This window comes from Moschus berezovskii, chromosome 23 (genome assembly GCF_049115385.1).
Source record: "Moschus berezovskii isolate FMDL1 chromosome 23, NW_MosBer_1.0, whole genome shotgun sequence".
NCBI classification, from domain to species: Eukaryota; Metazoa; Chordata; class Mammalia; order Artiodactyla; family Moschidae; genus Moschus; species Moschus berezovskii.
In genome coordinates this window covers 62,281,582-62,308,013 of record NC_142482.1, presented here as the reverse complement: position 1 = coordinate 62,308,013, position 26,432 = coordinate 62,281,582, and the positions used below count along the sequence as shown (strand labels likewise).

The 26,432-nt window shown below is 49.7% G+C and overlaps 1 protein-coding gene across 6 annotated transcripts in view; it reads right to left on the bottom strand.

Annotated features, from left to right (window-relative positions):
• GMDS (GDP-mannose 4,6-dehydratase) overlaps window positions 1-26,432 on the bottom strand; it is a 434,343-nt gene that overhangs the window by 227,512 nt on the left and 180,399 nt on the right. For all 6 annotated transcript variants that reach the window (XM_088831389.1, XM_088831391.1, XM_088831388.1 and 3 more), the window contains 2 exons: window positions 6,659-6,851; window positions 5,621-5,725 (listed from right to left, as the gene is read on the bottom strand). In XM_088831389.1, the coding sequence (XP_088687515.1) occupies window positions 5,621-5,725; window positions 6,659-6,851 (298 nt within the window). The remainder of the gene's footprint in view (window positions 1-5,620; window positions 5,726-6,658; window positions 6,852-26,432) is intronic.

The window sequence follows — 26,432 nt, the reverse complement described above, 5'->3', positions numbered from 1 at the left end:
CGTGGTCCCCGACACGGAAGTGGACGGAGGGCTGCCCACGTCCCTGCCACGTGGCCCCGGCCCGTGCTTGGCTCTGCATGGCCTGCGGCCCCTCGGACACTGCCAGCTTAGGGTGGGAGCCTTGCTATGTGAGACCCAACAGTCGTCAGTTTGGTTTCAAATGTAAATGCCACAGAATTCGCAAAAGATTAAAAAAAAAAATCAGTGTTAACAGTCCCAAAGTGTCCTTTCAGGAGGTGGGAAGGGACTTGACTTACTAACCACTCGCTGAGACCAAGCCTCCCTTCAGGCGTCCTTCGTGCGCTTCCCTGGTGTCTCGTGGGTGCCTGCCAGTGCAGGAGACACAGGTTCAGTCCCTGGTCCTGGAAGACCCCACACCCCACGGGGCAGCTGGGCCCGGGCACCATGACTTCTGGGAGTGTGCTCCAGAGCCCGCAGGCTGCAGCCGCTGAGACCGGCACACCCTGGAGCCTGCGCGCCACAGCCAGAGCGGCCCCGCAGCGAGAGGCGCGCACAGGCAACTACAGAAAAGCCCATGCAGCCCTGGAGCCGGCACAGCCGGAAGTGAAGTGACGGTAACATTCTAAAGTCTTAAAAAGGAAAAACAGTCCAGCATGTCCGATCAGTTACACCCCATCTTCTGCAGAGAACAAGCAGACAGCTCTGTGACATCCAAGTGTCACAGTCCACAGGGGTGACAGGGGGCCAGAGGACGTCACTTCCTGCCCAGTCAGAGGCCACCAGAAGCCTGGTGGGGCCACGGTGAGCAGCCAGCGACCTCATCGTGAACGCAGGTAGAATGGGTCTGCGTTGAGCCTGCAGGACTGGGCTGGGCTCTCCTGTGAGCTTACACCCCAATTTCACAGCAGGTGGCTGCATTGTTTTCAGTAATTCAGGCTGCGATACTCACCCTAAACCACAGAGCACTCTTGATATACAGCAATACAAATACATAGTTGGCTGATTTAATATTGGTTTCCATGTTTCTTAATTAAACAGCTGTGAGTTTGAATCATCTTTCAAGATTTGAAATAGCTCAACTGGAATTCCATCACCTCCACTAGCTTTGTTCGTAGTGATGCTTTCTAAGGCCCACTTGACCTCACATTCCAAGATGTCTGGCTCTAGGTCAGTGATCACGTTATCGTGACTATCTTGCTCGTGAAGATCTTTTTTGTACAGTTCTTCTGTGTATTCTTGCCACCTCTTCTTAATATCTTCTGCTTCTGTTAGGTCCCTACCATTTCTGTCCTTTATCGAGCCCACCTTTGCATGAAATGTTCCCTTGGAATCTCTAATTTTCTTGAAGAGATCTCTTGTTTTTCCTATTCTGTTGTTTTCCTCTATTTCTTTGCATTGATCACTGAGGAAGGCTTTCTTATCTCTCCTTGCTATTCTTTGGAACTCTGCATTCAGATGCTTATATCTTTCCTTTTCTCCTTTGCTTTCCGCTTCTCTTCTTTTCACAGCTATTTGTAAGGCCTCCTCAGACAGCCATTTTGCTTTTTTGCATTTCTTTTCCATGGGGATGGTCTTGGTCCCTGTCACCTGTACAATGTCACGAACCTCCGTCCGGAGTTCATCAGGCACTCTATCTATCAGATCTAGTCCCTTAAATCTATTCCTCACTTCCACTGTATAATCATAAGGGATTTGACTTAGGTCATACCTGAATGGTCTAGTGGTTTTCCCTACTTTCTTCAATTTCAGTCTGAATTTGGCAATAAGGAGTTCATGGTCTGAGCCACAGTCAGCTCCTGACTCCTTGTTTTTGCTAACTGTATAGAGCTCCTCCATCTTTGGCTGCAAAGAATATAATCAATCTGATTGTGGTGTTGACCATCTGGTGATGTCCACGTGTAGAGTCTTATCTTGTGTTGTTGGAAGAGGGTGTTTGCTATGACCAGTGCGTTCTCTTGACAAAACTCTATTAGCCTTTGGAAAAGGAGTGCGTCAAGGCTGTATATTGTCACCTTGCTTATTTAACTTATATGCAGAGTACATCATGAGGAACGCTGGGCTGGAAGAAGCACAAGCTGGAATCAAGATTGCTGGGAGAAATATCAGTAATCTCAGATATGCAGATGACACTACCCTTATGGCACAAAGTGAAGAGGAACTCAAAAGCCTCTTGATGAAAGTGAAAGAGGAGAGTGAAAAGGTTGGCTTGAAGCTCAACATTCAGAAAACAAAGATCATGGCGTCTGGTCCTATCACTTCATGGGAAATGGATGGAAAAACAGTGGAAACAGTGTCAGACTTTATTTTTTTGGGCTCCAAAATCACTGCAGATGCTGACTGCAGCCATGAAATTAAAAGACACTTACTCCTTGGAAGGAAAGTTATGACCAACCTTGATAATATATTAAAAAGCAGAGACATTACTTTGCCAACAAAGGTCCCTCTAGTCAAGGCTATGGTTTTTCCCGTGGTCATGTATGGATGTGAGAGTTGGACTGCGAAGAAAGCTGATCGCCGAAGAATTGATGCTTTTGAACTGTGGTGCTGGAGAAGACTCTTGAGAGTCCCTTGTACCGCAAGGAGATCCAACCAGTCCATTCTAAGGGAGATCGACCCTGGGTGTTCATTGGAAGGACTGATGCTAAAGCTGAAACTGCAATACTTTGGCCACCTCATGAGACGAGTTGACTCACTGGAAAAGACTCTGATGCTGGGAAAGGTTGGGGGCGGGAGGAGAAGGGGACGACCGAGAATGAGATGGCTGGATGGTATCACCGACTCTGTGGACATGAGTTTGAGTGAACTCAGGGAGTTGGTGATGGATAGGGAGGCCTGGCATGCTGTGATTCATGGGGTCGTGGAGAGTCGGACATGACTGAGCGACTGAACTGAACTGAACTGAACTGAGTTTGAATCATGTCAAAGGAAAACTCTCACACTCAGGGAACCTCTACAGAAGCGTTACTATGGTCGTGTGCTCTGAGGAGTGGTCTAAGACATGGATCATTCCATGATCCATGTTCATTCCCAGTTCATTCCCAAAGGAAAGCTGTGCTCTTGCTCTAATTTACAACGAAAGATACAAATGCTCATGCACTTTGGAGGTGGAGGGAGGGCAATGGACCCACCCTGGACGCAGGCTGTGGACAGTGGGCCCCTGTGAAGTGAGAGCTCATCCCCAGCTGATCAGAAGAGCCATGAATAAACTTCTCTGTTCTCAGGCTTCCCTGACTCAGGCCTGACCTCCAGGAGACCTAAGGCCTAAACAATTTCACAGGGAACTATTTAAATCAGATTTCTTTTCTCCTGTGTTTGGTGAACATTTGCTAAGCTCCAGGAAGGATTTACCACAAGGTAAGTGATACATTAAGAAAAAGAAGATGCTGGTCTTAGAGATGACATTCGTCTAGATTTGGTGACAACCTCTGGGGCTGCCACCCTCAGCACGACTGACACTCGCCTGGGGGGCTCTCGCCCGTGGGGCACCTGTGCTTGTGGTCTGTTTAGGAGCATCCCTGCCCCCAGCCAAGGTGCTGGCAGCAAGCACCCAGCCCTCCCTCTGGGGGTGAGAACCAAAAGCGTCTTCAGGTGAGTCACACGTCCTCCGGGGGCAGGTCACGTTCTCCCCACCTCGCTCCCCACCCCAGTGGAGAACCTCTAGTCTGGAGGGCTAATCTTATATTTACAGCAATGAATAAAGAACAATCTTTAGAAAGATAAAGGGGAAAACTGTCCAAAATTTTACTGTGATTTGAGTAGTTAATTCTTGCAACTATAGTTTTTAAAAATCTGAAGATTAACTTACGCTAATATATTTAGACATTTTAAGAAGGAAAATGCTTGGCAAAAAAAAAAAAAAAGCTCAAGTCTAAACCTTAAAACCACAAGTTTATGAACCTTCCAGAGTCTCCTAGTCAGGTGAATACTGTGTTTAGACTGATATATATGATTTCTTGTGAAGCCCGTGTTTAGAGGAATGTGCTATAGCATCTAAAAAAGCCTCCACTCGAAGCAGTCGCTGGACACCATGCATTTGTGGAGTCGAACTGCTAATCACGGGTGCATTTAAGGTGCTTTACCGCTGCACACTGTCACATGGGGTTGTACTATATTTTGTATAAGCTCTGCTGCTTCTCCTGGCCAGCCCTTGGTGATACTTAAAGGAAAAAACTTGAAGTTTTTTACTTTAAATCACATTTGTATTTTACTGTCATAAAACTAATGTTTCGTTATGATCATTTCTGCTAAACATCTGAAAGGCACACTGCATTTAACCAGAAGATTTCACATCTTTCACCAAAGATATTAGCCATTGCTTCATTCCATACTGAAGCCAGCTCTGCCCCTGGGGGTGACCTGCTCCAATGCCAACTCCAAAGCGTCACCATGTGCAATTTCTACAGATACAAGCAACGTGTAGGTCGACCCTCCATCCCCAGGGCTGAGGCAGGCTTGCGTTGACATCAGTCAGTGCCGAGACCTTGAACACCTCACCCTCATGCTGCTTCCGCTTCGTCACTGATGAGACAAATGGGATGAAAGACCACACTCCTTCTCCTCGTAGATTCTGAGCGCCTCTGGGGAGAGCACACACGGGTGGGCGGCCACTGTTTGCCCCTAAAAGCTCTTTCAGAGAAACAGTATCGCCTCATGGGCCACTATGTACTTTTCAATTCAGAAATCTTAAAAAACAGAAGTGTGTATGAATTACCACATACACAGAAAGAAAAGTGTAAGTTTAACAAGTCTGTCAAAATCTCTCTACAAGTATCTTTAGAATATTAAAAGGATATGTCAGCTGCACCAAAAACAGCTCATGGGTACATCGACCTTCCTAGTGGGCTCACTTTCAATGTTCTAATCTATAGAATAGTCTCATATTTTATCATGATAACCAATATATTTGAAAAGAAGCTACTTTCTTTTCACAAGCTGCTTTAAAGTAATTTTAAAACTTTTCAGCATTGTTTACATGGTCCAATTTCTATAGTTAACAGCTCTGTGACATCAGTCTCTAACTGATTAGCTTTCCAAAGAAACAGCAAAAAACAAAAAGGGTCTTTGTACGTGACATTTTCCTCACAGAAATGCAATAGTTCTAGACAATAAACACAGCCTTTATTTCCTAAAGAGCGAATATATAAACCTGTATCTTCAGAAGAAAGCTGGCACCGCTGCCACGCGTGTGGCAGACAGAACACCACGTGTATTTACGCACACATAGAAACATGAGTGAACTGGAGGAAGAAGCTCAAGGTTAGAGAAACGAAAGGAGAAGTGAACGGTTTTCAGGTGCACGTCCAGTTTTGTGCGATTCCTCCATGAAGTAAAGCAACTCTTCCTTTACTTTAAAAAGAACAGTCCATTTTTACTGGCCCCTTGTGTTCCAAGGACACCTCTGGACTCTCAGGTTCAAACATGCGTGGTGAGCCCTTCCAATGCAAATGGTAAACCTGGGACGCTGCTCAGCTCCATGCTGAATAAAACCCCTAACAAAGCTAACAGGTAATTCAGGCTGGATTTGCATGTCTTCATCTACCGCTTCTGACGCTCGCATCATTAAAAACGTGTGAAGCGGCCCCAGTCTGCACAGCACACGTGTAGAACCCAGCGTGCGCATACACACACACACGCACGTCCCATCGGCACCTGTACCAACCTCTCCGGGGGCTCTCGTGGTTGAAGAGGATGCCGTTCACTGCAAACAGATTGTACGCCTCCCGGAAGTTCACCACAATCCAGTAGGCGTAGAGCTTTGCTGCCCCTGTTGGAACAAATTTTTAAAAGCAAATGAAAGACAGTGTCTTACTGTAAAACAGATTTTCACTCAAACAAGTAACAACCTGCAAAATTTACAGTTCACAATGTATCAAGACAGGGGAAAAAATGAATCAAAAGCCAAGGACAAAATAAAGGTTCCTTTGCCAGTTAAGTCATGAAACAAGGAAATACTTAAGAGTTTCTTCCTTCTGTAACAGCCACAGCCCATTCCTTCACAACCTAACTTGACTGTAGTGTGCGCAGTACAGAAAACTGACCTTTCCTAGGCCTCATCCCCTTTTCTTTAAGGAAGTAATAAGTGAAAAACATGAATCTTGATATTCGAGCTGTTTTAAATTTTATCACTAAAGTCTTCTGTGAATATTCTTTTTATAAAAATATTACAGGCAATAGATTTATCTCTCTGTTTTAGGGTTTCCCTGGTGGCTCAGATGGCAAAGAATTTGCCTGCAACGCAGGAGATCAATTCGATCCCTTGGTTGGGAAGACCGCCTGGAGAAGGGAATGGTAACCCACTCCAGAATTCTTGCCTGGAGAATCCCATGGAGAGGGGAGCCTGGCAGGCTACAGCCCATGGGGTCCCAAAGAGTCAGACACAACTGAGTGACTAACACTTTCACTTAAGGGTTTGAGCTCAGGAAGAATTTAAACTGGGAAATGGAACAAACACCAGACGTATCACTTCAGCACGACCCACTGCAGTCCAGTACAAAGAATCCTGCGGGAAGAACTTCCCTCTCACGGCGCTCTGTCTGGAGGGTGTGCTGAGACAGCGATTTCACCCCAGAGACAATGCCAGCAGGACCCTGGTGCGCACGGGCACCTGGCCAGCAAGTCACGGCCCTCGGTCCGTCAGCGCGGCCACCGCCCACCACGTGACGCCAGCCCCCGGCAGGATGGGGCCGCGCGTTCTCACCGTAAGGGGAGCGCGGGTAGAAAGGCGTGGTCTCCTTCTGGGGTATCTCCTGCACCTTCCCGTAGAGCTCGCTCGTCGAGGCTTGGTAGAACCGCACCGAGTTGATAAGGCCACAGGTCTTCACCGCGTCCAGGAGCCGCAGAGTGCCCACGCCATCCACGTCGGCGGTGTACTCCGCCAGGTCGAAGGAGATCTGTTAACAGCAGGTGCCACACGGCCACGTCAGTGCAGACCAGCAGCAGAGGCCCCCAGAGGGTTCAGAGGCTGCAACCGCCACTCGGTTCTGTTTGCGGGAAAATATTATTTTCCAGCAGCAGAGTAAGAGTGTGGATGTCCTATGTTTCTAATGTGAGGTGGATGAAAAAATACCGTAAGAAAGCAGTATCAACACAGGGAATGCCTGAACCACATCCATCACCTGCTAACTCCAGGCCCAAGTCCCTGGGGCTGGGCTTCTCAAAACGCAAGCCTCTACACAGAATCATCGGGGTGCCTGGGTGTCCCCGAAAAAGTCAGCTGGAACCAATCTCTGGGTGGGGGATGGCTAGGAACCCACATTTTCAGTGAGCCCCATTTAATTTTTACGCACAGATTAAGTTTGGAAACGTGATTAGAACACGGTTGATTATTAAAAGAACTGTTTTATCTTCTATTTTTAATTAAGCTATAAGCATGACTTTTTAGCACCTTATATACATAATAATATAGGCTTCCCAGGTGGCTCAGTGGTAAAGAACCTTCCTGCCAATGCAGGAGATGTGGGTTGAATCCCTGGGTTGGGAAGATCCCCTGGAGAAGGAAATGGCAACCCACTCCAGTATTCTTGCCTGCAGCATCCCATGGACAGAGGAGCCTGGTGGGCTACAGTCCATGGGGTTGCAAAGAGTTGATCATGATTTAACAACTAAACAAAAACACACGTATCTTTTAATTATAAGACACACTGAATACAGCAAGATGCTAATGCATGTTAAGTTGATGGGCTAAGGCATCATTCAATACTCTGCAGCTCTCACGTGTTTTATTTAAAAATAAATGTGACCGATGTGCTTTTTTCTTCAATTAAGTATAATAAATAAATTAACCTAATATTAAACTAATAAAACTAATAAAAACCATCATCTGAAAATCGCCGTCCTGGCGTACTCACAGGCACACACATCCAGGCGTGCATGTGGTCAGCCCCACGCTGCACGTGGTGTGCCCCGTCCCGGGGGCCTGCCCTGCCCTGCCCTCCTCTCCGCCCACAAAGCCCAGAGGCCCGCACCTCCATCTACCCAGTCTTCACTCACTGTCCAGCTTCTCCATTACAACGAGGCTGCTGAGGGCAGAGTTTCCTTGTGTCAAGCAGGAGCCCTGGGCCTGGAATATGGCTTGTGCCAGTGTTTGGTGGATGAATGAAGACAGCATGTGAACCACTGACGTTTAAATGTCGAACACGGAAACATCAAATGAAACCACCGAGACTGCGAGAAAACAAGGGCCATCGGAAGACGGAAGGTGCTGACAAGACGGAAGGATGCTAACAAGGAAAACAAGGGCCATCGGAAGACGGAAGGGTGTCGACAACCTACTCTTACTGAGATAGGCACAGTCTCAAAGAGCAAGATACGCGAAACTCTGTCGATTTCAAAACTTCGGCGTAACAGTTCGACAAAGGCTGCACAGTCCCGCTGCACAAAGATGCAGAACTCAGAGCAGAGCACCATCTGAGGCTGCAGTCGGGAAGCGGGTGCAGGAGGAGCAGGCGAGCGAAGGGAGACCTTGCCGCCCCCAACACGCTTACCACCAGGCCCGTCAGGACAGTGGCAGGGTCGCTGGGACCCAGGGCGGTGAAAGTCAAAGGAAAATAGGAAATTTAAGTTCTAACATAGAGCAGATTGCTCTGATCAGCATTCAAAGATATTAACACATATCCCAGAGTTATCCTCATTCAGAGAGGAGTGGAAATCAGAGCCTCCCGCCCAGAGTGCTGTGGGGACCCAGATGGAGGAGTTGGAGGCCTTGCCCCCACACGACTTCTCAAAACATGAGCGCAGATTCTGGAAGCATGCTCACTGGACCGGGCCCGGCTCTCGGCACAGGGTTCACACCATGCAGGGCCAGTGAGGTCGGTGGTCCCATCACCCTCACGCCCTTCCCGGGCAGTGTCTCCTCCTGGCGTCATCTCTGACCTCAGGGCCCAAGTCGCCCACTGTCTAGTGGCCTGGAGCCCCCAGGATAGGAGCTCTGTGTGTGTCTGTGTGTGTGTGCACTTGTGTGTGTGTGTGTGCGAGCGCGCTTGTGTGTGTGTGTGTGTGTGCACTTGTGTGTGTGTGCTTGTGTGTGTGTGTGTGCGCGCGCACTTGTGTTTCCTGTTTTCCCACCAGTGAGAACCTGAACACAGCAGATGGCGTGGAGTCTGAAGTGCAGGCAGGTAAGTTCTCAGTGACTTGAGCATACAGTTAATAAGGGAGTGGACTTTACGCGGGAAGCAAACTTGATTTCTGAAAACTCAAGGAAGGAGCCAGCGTTTCCTGAGTACAGATGTTGCCTCAGACCCTCGGAGGCTGCTGCTGCAGGAGAACTCCATGTGGGAAGAGGCAGCCGGGCCCCGGGCGCCGCTGCCGCCTCCGCCTCCAGGAGATGCAGGACCACACAGGCAGCCGCCCGTGGCTGTGCCTCCTTGGAGCTGGAATCTACAAGTGAGATTATTAATCAAGAAGAGCAACAAGAAAACACCCATCTCCGCAGACACGGCGCTTGGTGGGCAGCCACCTCCTCGCAGCTGGGACGAGAGGAGGTCAGAGCAGGGCAGGGGGACAGCACCCTGGCAGAGCGGCAGCGCTGTTTATGGGGCGTCCACCCCGAGCATCAGGGCACCCTGTCCTGAGTGCAGGACATGCAAAGGTGAAGGAGCCCCCGCCTGCTTCCGGGTGTAGAACAGCGAGGGGAGTGAAGGCGCCCTCGAGGCTGAGACCATGGAAAGTGAGCGGGGTGGAGCTGAGACAGCTGCAGGGTCGGGGGACCACGGGGGAAAGGGGCCCAGAAACTCAGAGGAGAGAAGGCTCGGGGAGGAGGCGCCCACGTGAGCGAGCGGAGATGAGGTGGGAGGCCCCTGATGGGGGGTCAGCATGAGCAAGGACCGGACGGTCACCCTGGCTGTGCCGCGAACCAGGAGGCTCCAGCTCCACTGGGAAAAGCCAAGGACAAAGGTGGGCCACGCTGGGGAGGCGTGGGTGCGGTCTTGCTCAGTGGGCACTGGGGAGCCAGTGATGGTGCCAGAACAGAGGAGGCCCGTCGTTTCAACCGGGCCTTTGCACTATGGACTCACTCCGGCCTTGGCTCTCTGTGCCTCTAGACCAGAACCTCCGGACACTCACAAGCCCAGTTTTATATGATCTTTTCCTTATTTCACTGTAATTATATTTTTATTCAAAAACATTTACGATGATAATTTGAAACATCTAACAATCATAAGGGTATCAGTCCGTCAGTGTATCAAATTCTACCCAAACTAAACAAAGGGGACATCTTTGTGCAACTCTGCACACCCAATGCAGCTTCCATTGAAAGTGAAAACTGCTCAGTCATGTCTGACTCTTTGCGACCCCATGGACTACACATCCATGGAATTCTCCAGGCGAGAATACTGGAGTGGGGAGCCTTTCCCTTTAGGTTTTTTAAAAAATATTCCAAGTCGACTAAAGATTCCCACAGGGAATCAGAACATCTGTGGTGTCTGGACAAGATAACCACCCCAGGCATCGTGCTTCTGACGACTCCAATCTCACGAGAGCCGTCTGTCCACTGCCCGCATGGGGGTCCCTGTCTCCCAGCCATCTGCTCAGCACACGGCAGGACACGAAACCGTTTGTTGAACAGACGAAGGACAAGTTTCGACTTCTCTCCAAGACGAACAGAAACGGTGACGAATGAGAATCTCAGCCCAGTCTCTCAGAACACACACCCCCTCCATGAACAAGGCCCCCCCCCACGTCGGGGTCTGACGCATACAACCTCACGGCACATCGCTGTATCTTCGATTATTCTATGGGCTGAATCATGGCAGACTCCTGACCTCGGCGACTCAGCCCCAGAACCACATAGGTGTGCGAAGGCGCTAATGTGACACTGTTTTTGGACAGATAATCAAAAAGTGAATGACCAATCTAGCTCTGAGCCCTAGCTGCTAAAGTTCACAACCTCAGTATTCCGAATTGCTCTGATCACACACACACAGAGGCTCTAACTGCCCTGAAGCCTGGGGCCGGGAGGCCTGGGAGTGACTGGAGGGATTATCTGCATCAGGGGGACTCAGCCAAGAGCCTGAAACACTTAAGCAAGGGATTAAACTGTCTGCTGAAGACAGTCCAGAGGTGAGCACAGGCTCTGAGTCTTGTTGCCCATCAGCACGCAGGCCGTGGGGACTCCGGGAGCCCTCGGAACAGACCAAGTCTGCGCAGCTCCTCAGTGGAGCATAGCAGGACCGGAATGGCGTCCACTCTTAGCATAAAGCATCCCTTTCTCTTCCAACCACTGTCATGACAGCTGGAGTGGCCACTACTACACACTGAAGTAGGAATTCAGCACTTCCCTTTGCATCTAAACAGCTAATTGTTCTTTAGTCTACAGACTGTCAGGACAGCAACCACAAAAGGAGACCTGCTGGAAACGCTAGGCGGGCCTGAGAAGCTACAAAGTGCGCAGCTGCAGGAACATGGGTCCCGCTTTGTGAGGGAAAAGAATTCCATTAAGATGAAGAGGAGCCAGAGCTCCTGGCAGGAAACTAACAGCTCAGGGAGATTTAGCCCCAAGGCAAGTGGCGTGTCCAAGTGTCCCAGCTCAAAACAGACCACAGAAACAGCGCGGCCTCTGGGCACAAATGATTTCCTGTCCTTTTTGCCTCCATTTCTCTTGAGGTGCTTTTTCTTCCAAAAATAGCACATAAGCATATACTGTATCAATTTCAGAAGAAATAATACACTAAGCCGTTGGGGGAAATGCACAAAACGTGTCAGGACACTGAAAACCGGACCGTGGAGGCCGTGCATTTAAGATGAGAGAGAGAGAGAAAGTGACAGTAGCCGGACCCTCAGACCCGTATCCGCCACAGATCTCAGACTTCGGTTTGGGGCTGAGACACAGAAAGGGGCAGTCTCCCCGCAAAGACCAGAGACGCGGAAGAGAAAGCAGTGCTCGCCCGTGCGCGGGGAGGCCTCACGGTCCCCACCCTCCAGGAGCGTCTTCTGGACGCAGAGAGTGAGAGAGAGTCCAGGGGACGCAGAGCAGCCATCACGCAGGCAGAGGGCTCGGGAAGCGAGATCTCTTTCCATTGTGAGCTCTGAGCCAGGAAGTGGGTGCAGTGACTCAGGCTCTGTTAAATAATAGAGGATATGAACAGAAAGATGATAAACCCGCTCGTTAGGATCGAGAAGACCTGAACGGGTCACACCCTTCACTGAAGTCTGAGTAAGCACTAAATTAACAGAAGTCCGTCTTCAACTGAGCGGTGTTTTGAAAAACAATCTGCTTAATATGCTCCCTCTGAAGCAGCCCACACTCTTGAGTAGCAGGTTGTGCCTGAAAGGAACCAGGGTCTGCGGGGCAGGGACACGCCTCCATCCTGCTGCCCATCGTGCCCAGCACAGGGTGATATTCCGTGAGGACGTGAATAAGACCAAGTGTTCCAACACCAAACACGGCGGGTCTCCTCAGAAAGGACAGGGACATCAAAATCGCTCCTTCCTCTCGGAATGCCTTTCTCTAAACCCCAGTGTCCGTTCTAAATGGAAATCATTCCCACAGGAGCAAAATGATGTGAAAACCTGACGCAGACCTAAGACCAAGGCAATTCAGCAACGTGCAGTCTCTCGGAGGAAAACATCATTAACAACAGCATTGCTGCTATTAATGCTTTGAGTATGTGTTTAGTGCTATTAAATGGCATTTAAAAGTAGTATTTTCTATAACAAAAAAGTTATAGAACATAAGCAGGTACTAGCCGTATACTTTCAAAATGTGAAAAAAAAAACACTGCGTTTTTCATGGGTTTTTTTCCCACGTTGAAACTGCTGTGTGGTACAAAATTTAGATTTTACAGGAAAACAAAGGTCATGGTGGACAGGATATATGTCTTACTCTTTTTGGAACACTGTCCAGTGTGATGCTTGCTGAACTGCAGGCCGATGTCTGTCCCCCTGGGGGCTGTGAGCTAAGTGACTGAGCAGAGACAGGAGGCCGGGGTGGGGGGACAGACGGCCGCACACACAGCACGTCAGGCCAACGGACACAAGAGGAAACGGATTTCAGAGCAAATGGGGAAAATAACAGCATCCAAGTCAGTGCTGAGCAGGGAAAGAAAGAACCAGAATGAACGTGTGAGCTCTCAGAAGAAGGAAATGCAACTTGCTGTGATGGTAGCTTCCCTCGGGTAAGGAAAAGATGCCTCCAGATGTGTGACGGGTGATGACAAACCAGGAGAAAGGGACACACACGGTGCTGATGACACAGCCGACTGACACTCCAGGCTCTCCTCCTTGCTTTGCCAATAACCTAAGCTCAGCCTCCTCCCACATAAAGTCCTTTCCGGGCTTATTCCTCTGTGTATCTGAGGACACCACACACGTGTCCAGCAAACATCATCTTGACTGACATGATGCTTAGTGGAAGCAAGAGAAACAAAGGCTCCACGTTCTGTTCCAAGCAGCCAGTGAGTAACGTGGCCAGAGGTGCAGCAGGCAAGGGTGCTGGTCTTGAAGGAGAAGGGCGTCCGGGCAGCCTGGGCACCCCGCCCAGCGCAATGCGGCTGCTCCTCGTGACCCTGACGTCCTTGCTGAGTCTACCCTGAACACCCCAGGTCTCTCGTCATGACCTCTGCACATACGCAACGTTCCAAACATGTCTCCCAGCCTCTGGTCTGGCCTTTCTAAACTCCATCTTCCACGCTACCAGAATGATCTTCCCAAAACGTAAAATCTAACCAGGACACATTCTTCTTGAAGTAGAATGGCTCCTCACAGCGTTCAGCTGAACTTCAAACACCTTAGTTTAAATAATTCAAAAACAATTATTTACTCATGCTAAAGAGAGAACCAACAAGATCTACAATTCAAGAGAGAATTTACACCAGAGGAAGTGAAAATAATAGCACTTTCTGAAAAGGACCTTAAATATTTCCCCTCAATATCTCTTTAATGTTGACTTCATCTATATCTCAAAGAGACCAAAAAATCAATAACATCAGCTAAAAACAGGAAACGGTTTTTGAAGACAGGAAAAATGAAAAAATAACAGAGGGAAGCAGCCAGCGAAACCCAGACTGCGACGACTGAAGACAGCCAGTTTCCAGAAAAAGACGCCTGGAAACGTCCGGCAAAAGTGCACACCAAAAGCGCACACCAAAAGTGCACACCAAAAGAATGGGCGCATTTTGTGAGACTCGGGTGTCTTCAATCTTCAACAGCTAGCACAGAGCCAGGAGAGTCGCCCCCAAACACACAGACGCAGTGAAGAGAGGCAGGGAAGGGTGATGGGCCAGGGAACGGGAGCTGGATACAAACCAGGCCCTCTGGAGTCGGAAGGCAGCCTGAGTTTGCTGCCGTGAGCCTGCCCTGGTGGAAGCAGGGTGAGTCAGCGTGTGCACGTGGCCTGGGGTGCACACGGGGCTTTATTCCGAGCAGAGCTACTTTGCGTCTAGATGCAGAAAGCTTAGGCATATTTATGACAGCTTGAAAAGTGGATGACCTTGAAAACTAGTGAGTGCCAATAATTTCAAGTTTCAGCATTTCTGTTATTCAAAAGAACATCACTTTCCTCTAAGATTTATTACAGTAAGACAAGGTCTTAAATCATAGGTAATCTGTAAATGATGTTCTTTGTGTTCTTAAAAACGTCTGAGAAAATGACCTTCCCTGGGAGTTCTCTGAGTAAGATGAGATGTTGGTACCTGCTCTGGCACTGCCCTGGAGATTAACTGCCTGGGCAGTGCCAGCGTGGTCTGGGCAGGTCCAGCCTGAGCAGGGGCACCTCCCGCAATGCCAGACACTGCAGCCTGGGCGCTGCTAAACTCGCCACCCTCAGCGACCCTGGCCTTCCATCTGCAAGCAGTGCCAACGGTCTCCCCAATGAAGCCAGTCTTTAACTGCCTTAAAGAGAGCAGAGCACACATTACTAATTAAGCAGCAAAGCCAGGTGCATTAAGTTCATAAGGACGCAGTGCAGCATGGCCACAACAGTTTAACATCAGCTTATCTTCAAACTTCTACATAAAGGGTTAGAATTCACAGAAAGACAACGGCAATGTGAAGACGCCCCGAGGGCGAAGGACGGGCCTCCTGAGACCCTGCGAGACACCCGGGTTCTGACCCCGACAGGAAACTTGAGCCTGGCCTGAGTTTTACTTATCACTCCCCTCACTGCCGTTAATTTAATGACCCGGGCAGTTGTCAGGGAGACTTGGTAAGAGCGATTCATCTTCCAGGGTCGTCTCCAAACCACACTGCCAAAGTGCCAGGTTCAGACCACACAGGGTCTGAGAGTGAGGGGCGGGGTGGGGACAGAAGGAGGGAACAAGGGAAGGAGCCCTGGGCCCCGCTTCATGGAGGAGATGCTGAGCCTCTTCTGTGAGAGCACAGGAAACCAGGGCTGAGCCTGAGACCATGCTGCTGTCTGAACCAACACCGCCCTCCACGGAGAGTGACGCGTGGTGCCCTGGGAGTCTGCTCAACCAGCACAGGCCGGGCCCGGCCGGGCCAGCATCGTCACTGTGGCATGGACATGGAGACGCAGAGCAGAGACTCGGGAAACCGCCAGGGAGTCGGGCACAGAGGTGTGCAAGGAGCGCCCGTTCATTCCCCTGACTCGTGTCGAGTGGAAGGAGGGTAGAGGATGCGGGAAAGGAGCACTTAAAACCTGCTTGCGTCTGGTTTCCATTCTTTTCTACATATGAATGTGTCCAGAAAAAATACCCTCAAAACGGAAACCCCACCGAAAGCTGTAGTGTCTCTCTGACAGGCAAGTTCCTCACATTTTATGTTACTTTCACTTCTTGCTTCAGATACACTGAGTCATGCTATTTGAAAAACTAGCATCCGACCCACTTTACGTCCTCCTTCTGTTTATTCAGTTAAGCATTACAGAGCAACTCTCGAGGCCCCGGCACGGCCCAGGCACCAAAGACACAAAGGAAACATGCAAAGACCTCTGCCCTTGCGGGGCTCGCTCTCCAGTGGCGGGAGAAGAGGAGAGACGATCTGAAGAAGGAAAACCCACAGCAGACCCCAGGAGATACGAGGCGTGTGGGGGAACGCGGGGCGGGGCGGCACGGGCACCAGAGAGGCTCCCCGAGCAAAGGGGCGAGCACAGGGACAGACACGCGGAGCCCCGGCAGCTCAGCTGCGTGAGACTCCGGGGCCAGCTGGGCGCTGGGCACCTGCCCAGTGCTTTTCCAAAGCTCAGTCATCTATGAGTCAGAAACTACTATTATATCTATTTTACATATGGAAAAAATGAGGCTCAGGGCAATTAAGGAGCTTGCCCAGGTCGCAGTCGGTAAGTAGTGGAGCTTGGATTAACACGAGGAGAAAACTAATAATATATGGGAAACAACCAAACTACCAGCAATGCCCCCCGAACGCACCTCCACCTTCGCGCTTCCTACAGCCACAAGCGAGACACACAGAGTCCATGCCCTTGTTTTTCTCTGCAATTTAATACCAGGACGATGCCTCCCTTTTTCTAAAAACAGGCTGGCTGTGATTTAGAATCCGCTTGCCTATGGCAGTATATATTTAGGCCATTTCCACCATTCGGAATGTATTTCCCCATAGGCGAAGGATTGTAAACAGTAGCCTAGTTTTCAAAACAGCCTGTTTGATTCAGAATGCAGCTAAGACACACACGGATTCAGTTGTAAAAAGGAGGGAGTAATTCCGGCCTTCCCATGAGGTAAACGATGCACTATATTCCATAACTTGTAGCTTACAATTTTCACAAAGCAGCAACAAAACAAAGCGAAAATCACTCTTCAGCAAACACAGAGGGCACACGTCCAAGCCTGGGCACTGAGCAGAGTTTGGGGACGGAAAGGAAATGAGGCACTGCCTGTGTTGTCCAGGAGCCCACGATACATCAGGACACACAAACACACACAGTGACGCAGAAACACTGAAACCTCCTTAAAGACAATTAGCGCTTCAGCAAGTGATCACAACACTCGCGAGGGAGGCCCGAGGAGCAGGCCGTCAAGGAGCCGTGGCACTAAGGTGAGCCCAGGCCGATGGCCAGCCCTCGCTGACAGGCAGGGAGGATGTCCCCCTCGCTGGACAGACAGGGAAGGCACAGGGGGAGACCACGTGCTCAGAGGCACGGAGGACTTCTCCTGTGAAGAAGCAATCATCTTGGAATCACCCTATGTCATTTGTTGCTTAACTGCCTGCGGCCACAGCTCCCAGCTTCTTCCTCATCTCCACTCTCGCATCCAACAACCAGCTGGGTCACAGGGTGGTGGACGGACGGAAGCTGGTTCTGGTGTAGTTCATGGGGGTGAATTCTTCAGGGGGCCTGGGCGGGGGCAGCAGTACCTCTGCCCAGCTCCCAGCGGGAGAAATCAGGCTCTGGGCTGACCTCTCTGTGACAGGCTTCCTCCCCGCAGGCTCTCACTGCCGGGGTCCCCGCTGGGGCCCAGCCTTTGCAGACCAGCAAGAGGGGGCTACTCACAGCTGCCCTTTCTGCCATTTCTCCAATTCTCCTCCTCCCTGCTCCAAGAGACTGCCTCCATCAGCTGGGACTGGGCTCACATCAAAGTGAATGAAAAGTTCCAAAAGAGAAGCTGACACAAGTTGAAAGTTCCCCTTCCCCTTGTGTGAGTCTGCCTGTAGAGAGAAAGGCCTGGCAGCTCTGCAGTTACTAAAGACGCCAATTCTCTCCTTGGCGCCGCTATCCACATCATAAAGCTTCCAAGCCCTGGTCCAAAATGGCTGCCAAGATTCCTGCCACCACATCCACCCTCCCACCAAGAAGATTCTTCCCCTTCCCCTCTGTGTACACACACACACACACACACACACACACACACACACTTTATAGACTGCAGCAGATGTCAAGTCTATTTGAAAGTAATTTCATAGAATGCAGTCACATGCCCAAACAAATTATAAAGGGAGTTGGGAATGTACCTATTATCAGTTCAGTTCAGTTCAGTTCAGTCGCTCAGTCGTGTCCGACTCTCCGCGACCCCATGAATCACAGCACGCCAGGCCTCCCTGTCCATCACCAACTCCCGGAGTACACCCAAACTCATGTCCACAGAGTTGGTGATGCCATCCAGCCATCTCATTCTCCGTCGTCCCCTTCTCCTCCCGCCCCCAACCTTTCCCAGCATCAGAGTCTTTTCCAGTGAGTCAACTCGTCTCATGAGGTGGCCAAAGTATTGGAGCTTCAGCTTCAGCATCAGTCCCTCCAATGAACATCCAGGATTGATCTCCTTTAGAATGGACTGGTTGGATCTCCTTGCAGTATAAGGGACTCTCAAGAGTCTTCTCCAACACCACAGTTCAAAAGCATCGATTCTTCGGCGATCAGCTTTCTTCACAGTCCAACTCTCACATCCATACATGACCACAGGAAAAACCATTGCCTTGACTAGACGGACCTTGGTCGGCAAAGTAATGTCTCTGCTTTTCAATATACTATCAAGGTTGGTCATAACTTTCCTTCCAAGGAGTAAGCGTCTTTTAATTTCATGGCTGCAATCAGCATCTGCAGTGATTTTGGAGCCCAAAAAAACAAAGTCTGACACTGTTTCCACTGTTTTTCCATCTATTTCCCATGAAGTGATGGGACCAGATGCCATGATCTTTGTTTTCTGAATGTTGAGTTTCAAGCCAACCTTTTCACTCTCCTCTTTCACTTTCATCAAGAGGCTTTTGAGTTCCTCTTCACTTTCTGCCATAAGGGTAGTGTCATCTGCATATCTGAGGTTATTGATATTTCTCCCAGCAATCTTGATTCCAGCTTGTGCTTCTTCCAGCCCAGCGTTCCTCATGATGTACTCTGCATATAAGTTAAATAAGCAAGGTGACAATATACAACCTTGACGTACACCTTTTCCTATTTGGAACCAGTCTGTTGTTCCATGTCCAGTTCTAACTGTTGCTTCCTGACCTGCATACAGGTTTCTCAAGAGGCAGGTCAGGTGGTCTGGGATTCCCATCTCTTTCAGAATGTTCCACAGTTTATTGTGATCCACACAGTCAAAGGCTTTGGCATAGTCAATGAAGCAGAAATAGATGTTTTTCTGAAACTCTCTTGCTTTCTCCATGATCCAGCGGATGTTGGCAATTTGATCTCTGGTGCCTCTGCCTTTTCTAAAACCTGCTTGAACATCTGGGAGTTCACGGTTTACATACTGCTGAAGCCTGGCTTGGAGAATTTTGAGCATGACTTTACTAGCGTGTGAGATGAGTGCAATTGTGCGGTAGTTTGAGCATTCTTTGGCATTGCCTTTCTTTGGGATTGGAATGAAGACTGACCTCTTCCAGTCCTGTGGCCACTGCTGAGTTTTCCAAATCTGCTGGCATATTGAGTGCAGCACTTTCACAGCATCATCTTTCAAGACTTGAAATAGCTCAACTGGAATTCCATCACCTCCACTAGCTTTGTTCGTAGTGATGCTTTCTAAGGCCCACTTGACTTCACATTCCAAGATGTCTGGCTCTAGGTCAGTGATCACATTATCGTGACTATCTTGGTCGTGAAGATCTTTTTTGTACAGTTCTTCTGTGTATTCCTGCCACCTCTTCTTAATATCTTCTGCTTCTGTTAGGTCCATACCATTTCTGTCCTTTATCGAGCCCATCTTTGCATGAAATGTTCCCTTAGAATCTCTAATTTTCTTGAAGAGATCTCTTGTTTTTCCTATTCTGTTGTTTTCCTCTATTTCTTTGCATTGATCACTGAGGAAGGCTTTCTTATCTCTCCTTGCTATTCTTTGGAACTCTGCATTCAGATGCTTATATCTTTCCTTTTCTCCTTTGCTTTTCGCCTCTCTTCTTTTTACAGCTATTTGTAAGGCCTCCTCAGACAGCCATTTCGCTCTTTTGCATTTCTTTTCCATGGGGATGGTCTTGGTCCCTGTCTCCTGTACAATGTCACGAACCTCCGTCCAGAGTTCATCAGGCACTCTATCAATCAGATCTAGTCCCTTAAATCTATTTCTCACTTCCACTGCATAATCATAAGGGATTTGATTGAGGTCATATCTGAATGGTCTAGTGGTTTTCCCTACTTTCTTCAATTTAAGTCTGAATTTGGCAATAAGGAGTTCATGATCTGAGCCACAGTCAGCTCCTGGTCTTGTTTTCGCTAACTGTATACAGCTTCTCCATCTTTGGTTGCAAAGAATATAATCAATCTGATTTCGGTGTTGACCATCTGGTGATGTCCATGTGTAGAAGACAATATACTCAGACAAAAATTCAGAACTGTATCCTTGAGAAGGAGAAAACGGAAGCTGAGGGACAAACCAAGCACTTCTGCCACACTCACTAAGCAGATCTCCAGTCAAGGAGCGAGACGCCAGCCTTTCTGGAAGCTGCACCAGTTCCCCAGTGATTCCTGCAATGTCCCCAACCCTGAGCTTGGGAAGAGGCGCCCGCAGTGCCCAGGAGGCTGGTGCTCACGTCTGACGACCCCTGCCCTCTTCCTGCCTGTCGTCTCTGATGGCTGGGAGAGGCCACTACAGGCTGGAGGGGGGGACGTGCCCAGAGAGGACAAGGCTGGTCCAGAGGCTGCTCCTGAGCCTGAGGAAGGGCTGCGAGAGGCTGCTGACCCCCTGAGTATGTGAGGCGGCATCACCCTGGGACCTCCGTCTTGGGCACAAGTCACAGGCCCCTTGGCACCCACTCCCTGCGGTCTTCCTAGAAGAGGCTGGCTCTCTGCTTCATTCCCTGGTGATCCACCTGGAGAGGAGGGCCCCCCTTTTGGCCTGTGGACCCCTGCAGAGTTTGTCCCCACTGGCCATTTGGTGGGCGGAGGCTCCCTGGGAGAGCAAAGAGACCCACGGTGCTACGGGGCCTCTCCAACCAGCAGCGCTGGGGGGTTCACACCTCACTCCATATGGAGCATGGGGCACCCTGCAGGGGGCAGAGCATCCAAATCAGAAGGGGCAGGCCCCAGAGCAGCAGGTTCAGGGAGATCTGAAGACGCATCACCTCCAAGCAGGACAAGAGCCACGTGAAAATACACAGAGAAACGGAAGACCCAGAAAGCGTGAGGAAAGTGAAAATATGGCCGCTCAGCTGAGGTGCCCAGTGGAGACATGTGACCTAATAAAACACTGAAGAAAACCAAAGTCTTGGTTTGAATCCCAACTCGATACTCTTCCTGAACATACAGCAATAGCAGTGCACACACAGGAGAAATCTAACCGTGACGGTCGGGGGCACCCACAGCTGCGAGCTGAGGGGAGGAGCTGGAGCCATCGCTGGGTCAGGGACACCCTCTGAGCATCGGGCCCCCAGGTGCTGACCACAGACCCCAGACCTGGGGCGCTCTCAGCGCAAAAACAAGGAGAAAGTCGCCATGAGCCCCCAGCAGGAGCAGAGGAGGGCAGGGAAGGAGGAAACCCAGGGGGAGCGGAGACGATCCTAAATGCTAAACACAGATGAGGGAAAGGACTGTGACCGCAGAGCTGGAACAAGACGTCACAGTGAACGTGAAGATAAAAGAAAACCATTTTTCTTAATGAAAAGACTTGGAAAGCATGCCAACGCATTCTTCTCAGGAAAAATATTACCTGAGGATGTACTTCAGACAAAATAATGATTATGAATAATGCAAGCAATGAGTGGCAAACTATGAAGATAATAAAAATCTTAATTAGCCCAAACCCTGTCCAATAATGCAGCTGTGGAATTAACTGCAATTGCTCAGAAAAACAGTAAAATAAAAAATATATAATAAAAAAATCTGACCCAGTATTTAAAATATAGATTATTTATTTTAAAAACCCTAGGATTCAAGTAGGAAAGAGGAGTTAAGCAAAAAGCATGCACAAGATTTCCTTTCATCCTTGGCAAAGATGCAATAACATGCAGATACTATTAAATTCTTGGAATTCATAGTTTCAAATATTCTTATGAGAAACAACCAGCAAAGTATAGTTGGAATGCAGAACTTCTAAACAGCTTGGGGGTGGACTATAGCTTAAAGAGACGTAGATAAATAAGACAGCTTGCGGGTGGACTATAGCTGAAAGAAACGTAGACAAATAAGAGACGTCAGAAACAGAAGAAAAGAAAGAAAGGAAAAAAGTGATAATTGTTTTAAAAAACACAGAATGGCAGGGATTAGGAAAAATTAGGACAAACAGATCAATAATTAAAATAGATGTGAATGCCTTGAACCTTCCTATCAAGACTCAAAGGTTCTTTAAAAGTACTTTAAAAAACTTAATTAGAAGTTATTTTCAAGGAATCTAAACCCAAAACATGAACGAAAGAGATTGAAAAAAGGCATAAACAAATGCTAATAAAAAAAAAGTAAAAGTGGTAATACTAACATCAAATAAAGAGTAAGTTCAGAAAATAGCATGAAACGATACTTTGAACAGTTTTTTTAAAGTAGGCTAGGAAAAGTGAAAATGTCAACACAAAGCAACAGTCCAGCTTCCAAATGTATAAAGTGAAAATAGTCAGGAATGCAACAGAATTAGACAATACAACTGTACTGGGGGGTTTCTATATGTCTCAGAATTTGAAAGACAAAGTCCTCAGAAACACATCAATGAAGGGAGTGGGGAGGAGGGAGAGGGAGAGAGACGGGGGAGCCGGGGTGTGGGGAGTCAGGACACGAGGTGTCTCCGGGCAGACGGAGGGCACAGGCTCCCAGGCTGGAGTGGACGAGAGGCAAGGGCTTGGAAGGCTGCTGGGACCAGTCCAAACAGCGGGGGACAGGAGAGGTGGGGTGGGGGGCGCAGAGCTCTCTGCCGGATGCACCTGACTCCCTAGGTGCGGAGGGACCGGGCGAAGGAGCGGGAGCGCCCGGGGGCTCCAGCGGCAGCAAAGGAAGGATCGCGCCCGGCCCCACCCCTGCGAGCAGAGCCACTACGCAGGAGCGCAGGAGCCGCAGCCGCAGGGCGCCAGCAGAGACATCTGCCGAAGCCGCAGCGTGAGGAACATGCACGCGCGTCGCTGGACTTGAAGCCCGGCTGGGCCAGTGCAAGGACACAAGGTTCTAGCCACGGACACGACAGGTCAGGAGGGAACCCAGCGGCTCTTTCTGTGCCCACACTCAGAAATGAAAGGCTGTCAGATACGCATTAATAGCTTAATATTTTGGTATAGATATTTTATGAGCAGGACGATTTATTTGCAAGCCTTTAAACTGGTTATGAATCCCTGTGCCTCTCTCTGAGGTCCTCCGGTCTAACCAGTGGCCCACCTGCCCCTCGGCTCTGCTCGGGCCCGGCTTCCTTCACTCAAGACCCCTCAGAGGCTCCCAGACGCTGATGCACTTCAGGCAGCTTTGCACAACCTTCCACCAGCTGGCTCCAACTTAACTTTTCCACCTGTTTCCCGCCGCAGCCCCGCGGATTCCCATGAGTGTCACCACAGGCCCCTTTCATCACCCACACGCGGCAAAACCGTGGAGCCTTTTCCTCCCTTGAAGCAGCGTCTCCTCTCCGGTCCGTATTCGCCGTCACTCCCATTGTGTGAACTGCTGGATACATAACTACATACAGCGCACAGCCCCGCCCCGCGCGCACCGTCGGCTACCGACACTCACAGAGCAGCAGGTAAGCGCCTGGTTCCCGCGGGACCACACGCACCTCCCTCTCACTGACTCGGCACCAAGGTCAAGTCCACAGCACCTTTTATCCAGGGGGCTCCCGTGGGCCAGAGAGCCCAAGGACTCGCCCAAGATCGTAGCACTGATGAGCGGATGTGCCAGCATTCAACCAACTACACACGCCCCACCACGTGCTTCTGTGGCACGAGAAATCTAGCACAGCGGCAGAGGACACACCGGGCTGATGCTGACACCCTTCTTTGGTCAGCAAGTACCAGAAACAGAAATATTAACCAGTTTTTAAATTAACGTTTTTCTTGAGCTTTCCCCGGTGGTTTAGTGGTTAGGAATCCGCTTGTCAATGCAGGGGACACAGGTTTGATCCCTGGTCCAGCCCCGTGCCAAGGGGCATCTCAGCCTGTGCCCCACAGAGACTGAAGCCCGAGCCCCAGAGCCTGGGCTCTGCAACAACAGAAGCCACGGCTGTGAGAATCTACTGAGAGAGAAGCTCCGGAAACTAGAGAAAGCCCGAGAGCAGCAACAGAGACCCACCACAGTCGAAAATAAATACTTTTTTAAGGTTAAAAAAAAAAGACTCGAAGCTTCCAAAGCAGGGGGTGTGGGTTCAATCCCTGGTTGGGGAACTAAGATCCTTCATGATGTGCCGCAGTGTGGTTAAAAAAAAAAGATGAACATTTTTCTCATTTTAAGTCCTTCCAAATGATAGAAGATATTATGGCGGGGAACTCGGACAGCCTCTGAGCTGCTGGAGACTGAAGACTTGACGGAAGGACTTCCCCCTCTGGGGCCGGTCAGATACTGTCATTGACGGAGGCTTTCCCAGACGTCACCGCACCTCAAGGCTGACAGGGGAGCTCCAGACGCCGGCTCCGTGCGTCAGGAAGCAGGAAAAGGCCCCCTGAGCCGGGCATCCACTGACATTTCTCACAGTCCTGCAGGGAGAGGGCGGGGCTGACAGAAATAAGGGCTGTGGGTGGAACAGCGTGGGACACAAAGGCAGAGCCTGGCTTTCAGCGAGTTCTAAATGGGTTTCTGGTATCTGGGTTTAATACTGCTCTTTAGACAATTATTTGAGCTGATGTTTGACATTAGCTGCTGAAAACTGTCTATAAAATACAGCAACTGGAATTAAACTAATAAAATCTTACCCAGTATCAATCCATAGATGTAATAACTAGATAAGAGTGGTTTGCAGTGAGCGAGCAGATAGTTTATGAGTGAGTGAGGGCCTCTGAAGGACTTAAGAAGCACTTACGACCACTTATAAACAAAGCCCCGCTCTAAGCAATCGGAACATTCCTCCTACAATCGCGTTTGCGCTCTGAGTTTGCTTACTGCAACCTTTTCTCGGCGACCATTACGGTGTTTTAACAAGCCTGCGTCTGGAATTGCTCAAATCCTGACTCAATGGGGCCCGGATTAATAAGGTTTTAAATTACCTCAAAACACAGGGCCTTGTGCAATATGTGAGGGATCACTGGGGCTCAGGGCATCCAGCGCGGGGCCCGACCTCGGGCCGGAAGGCTCGGTCAGCAGTCCTGCGGGCCCCTGACGCCAGCTCTGGAAAGGGAGAGGCCTCGAGCGGGCAGACACGCGCCTCCCCTTACGCAGCCGGGGTCGCCCCGCGTTCCTTTCCGTCAGCTGGGGCCCTGGGAAACTGGTGGTGCCCAGGGAAGCCTGGACCCCACGCGCGGGGCTCGACTCACCTGTCAGGGCCACCGCGGCCTCTACCCGAGGCACCTCGCGCTCGCAAGGGCCCCTTTCATTCCTGCCCCACGGCAGACTTACACTCATCACCCCTGCCCTCCTCTCCAACAGGACCACCTGAGTCCGGAAGGCCGACAGGCTGCACCAGAACAGCTCTGCCGGGGAGGGACCTGCCCCGCTGTCCCTCCACGCCCCGCCCCCGTCCCTCCACGCCCCGCCCACTTCTCCTGCACACCACGCCCCCTGCCCCCCACCCCAACGTCCTCGCACCCGCGTGACCGAAAAGCAGGAGTCATCCAATCCTTTGGATTCAGAGGAAAAGGACAGGAACTGGGTTCTGAATCTTTGTTCACAGCCACTCCAGTGCTCTTGCCTGGAGAATCCCATGGACGGAGGAGCCTGGTAGGCTATAGTCCGTGGGGTCTCTAAGGGTCAGACACGACTGAGCGACTTCACTTTCACTTTTCACTTTCACACATTGGAGAAGGAAATGGCAACCCACTCCAGTGTTCTTGCCTGGAGAATCCCAGGGACGGGGGAGCCTGGTGGGCTTCCGTCTATGGGGTCACACAGAGCCGGACACGACTGAAGAGACTTAGCAGCAGCAGCATGCACTTTAAACAACTCTAAACAGATTCTTATTTATCAATAAGTAAACCCCAAAATGAATATTTTACATGTTGTTTTCATTCTGTCTTATGTATTTTCTGCATTAACTAAAAACACACTTTTCAACATCATTCTACCCTGTCTGCCCACCAGTAATTTTTCACCACCTTTTCCATTCTGTAACTAAAAAGCTAGCGAAGTATTTAACTTTCCCCCCAAATAAATCAATCATCACAAAATTACTTTACATCAATTTGACCTTTAAATTCATTTACATGTATCCAAAGTGCATAAAGTTTTCAATCACAGTGTTCAAAGCAGTGAGGGGTGCAACTCCCAGGGTGCACTGCAAATATTTTGCCCTTGAGTTTAGACATGGTTTGAGTAATACCCTGAGTGTAAGTTCTTCCTAAAAGGGGAACACCGATCTGTGATATAATTTCCTGTCTTATAATTCTTCCTTGAGGTTGAGAAAAAGTGACAGAAAAGAGAGTTTCACACAGAGTAGTCATTGTACGGAGAAGGCAATGGCAAGCCACTCCAGTACTATTGCCTAGAAAATCCCATGGATGGAGGAGCCTGGTAGGCTGCAGTCCGTGGGGTCGCTAAGGGTCGGACACGACTGAGCGACTTCACTTTCACTTTTCACTTTTCACTTTCATGCATT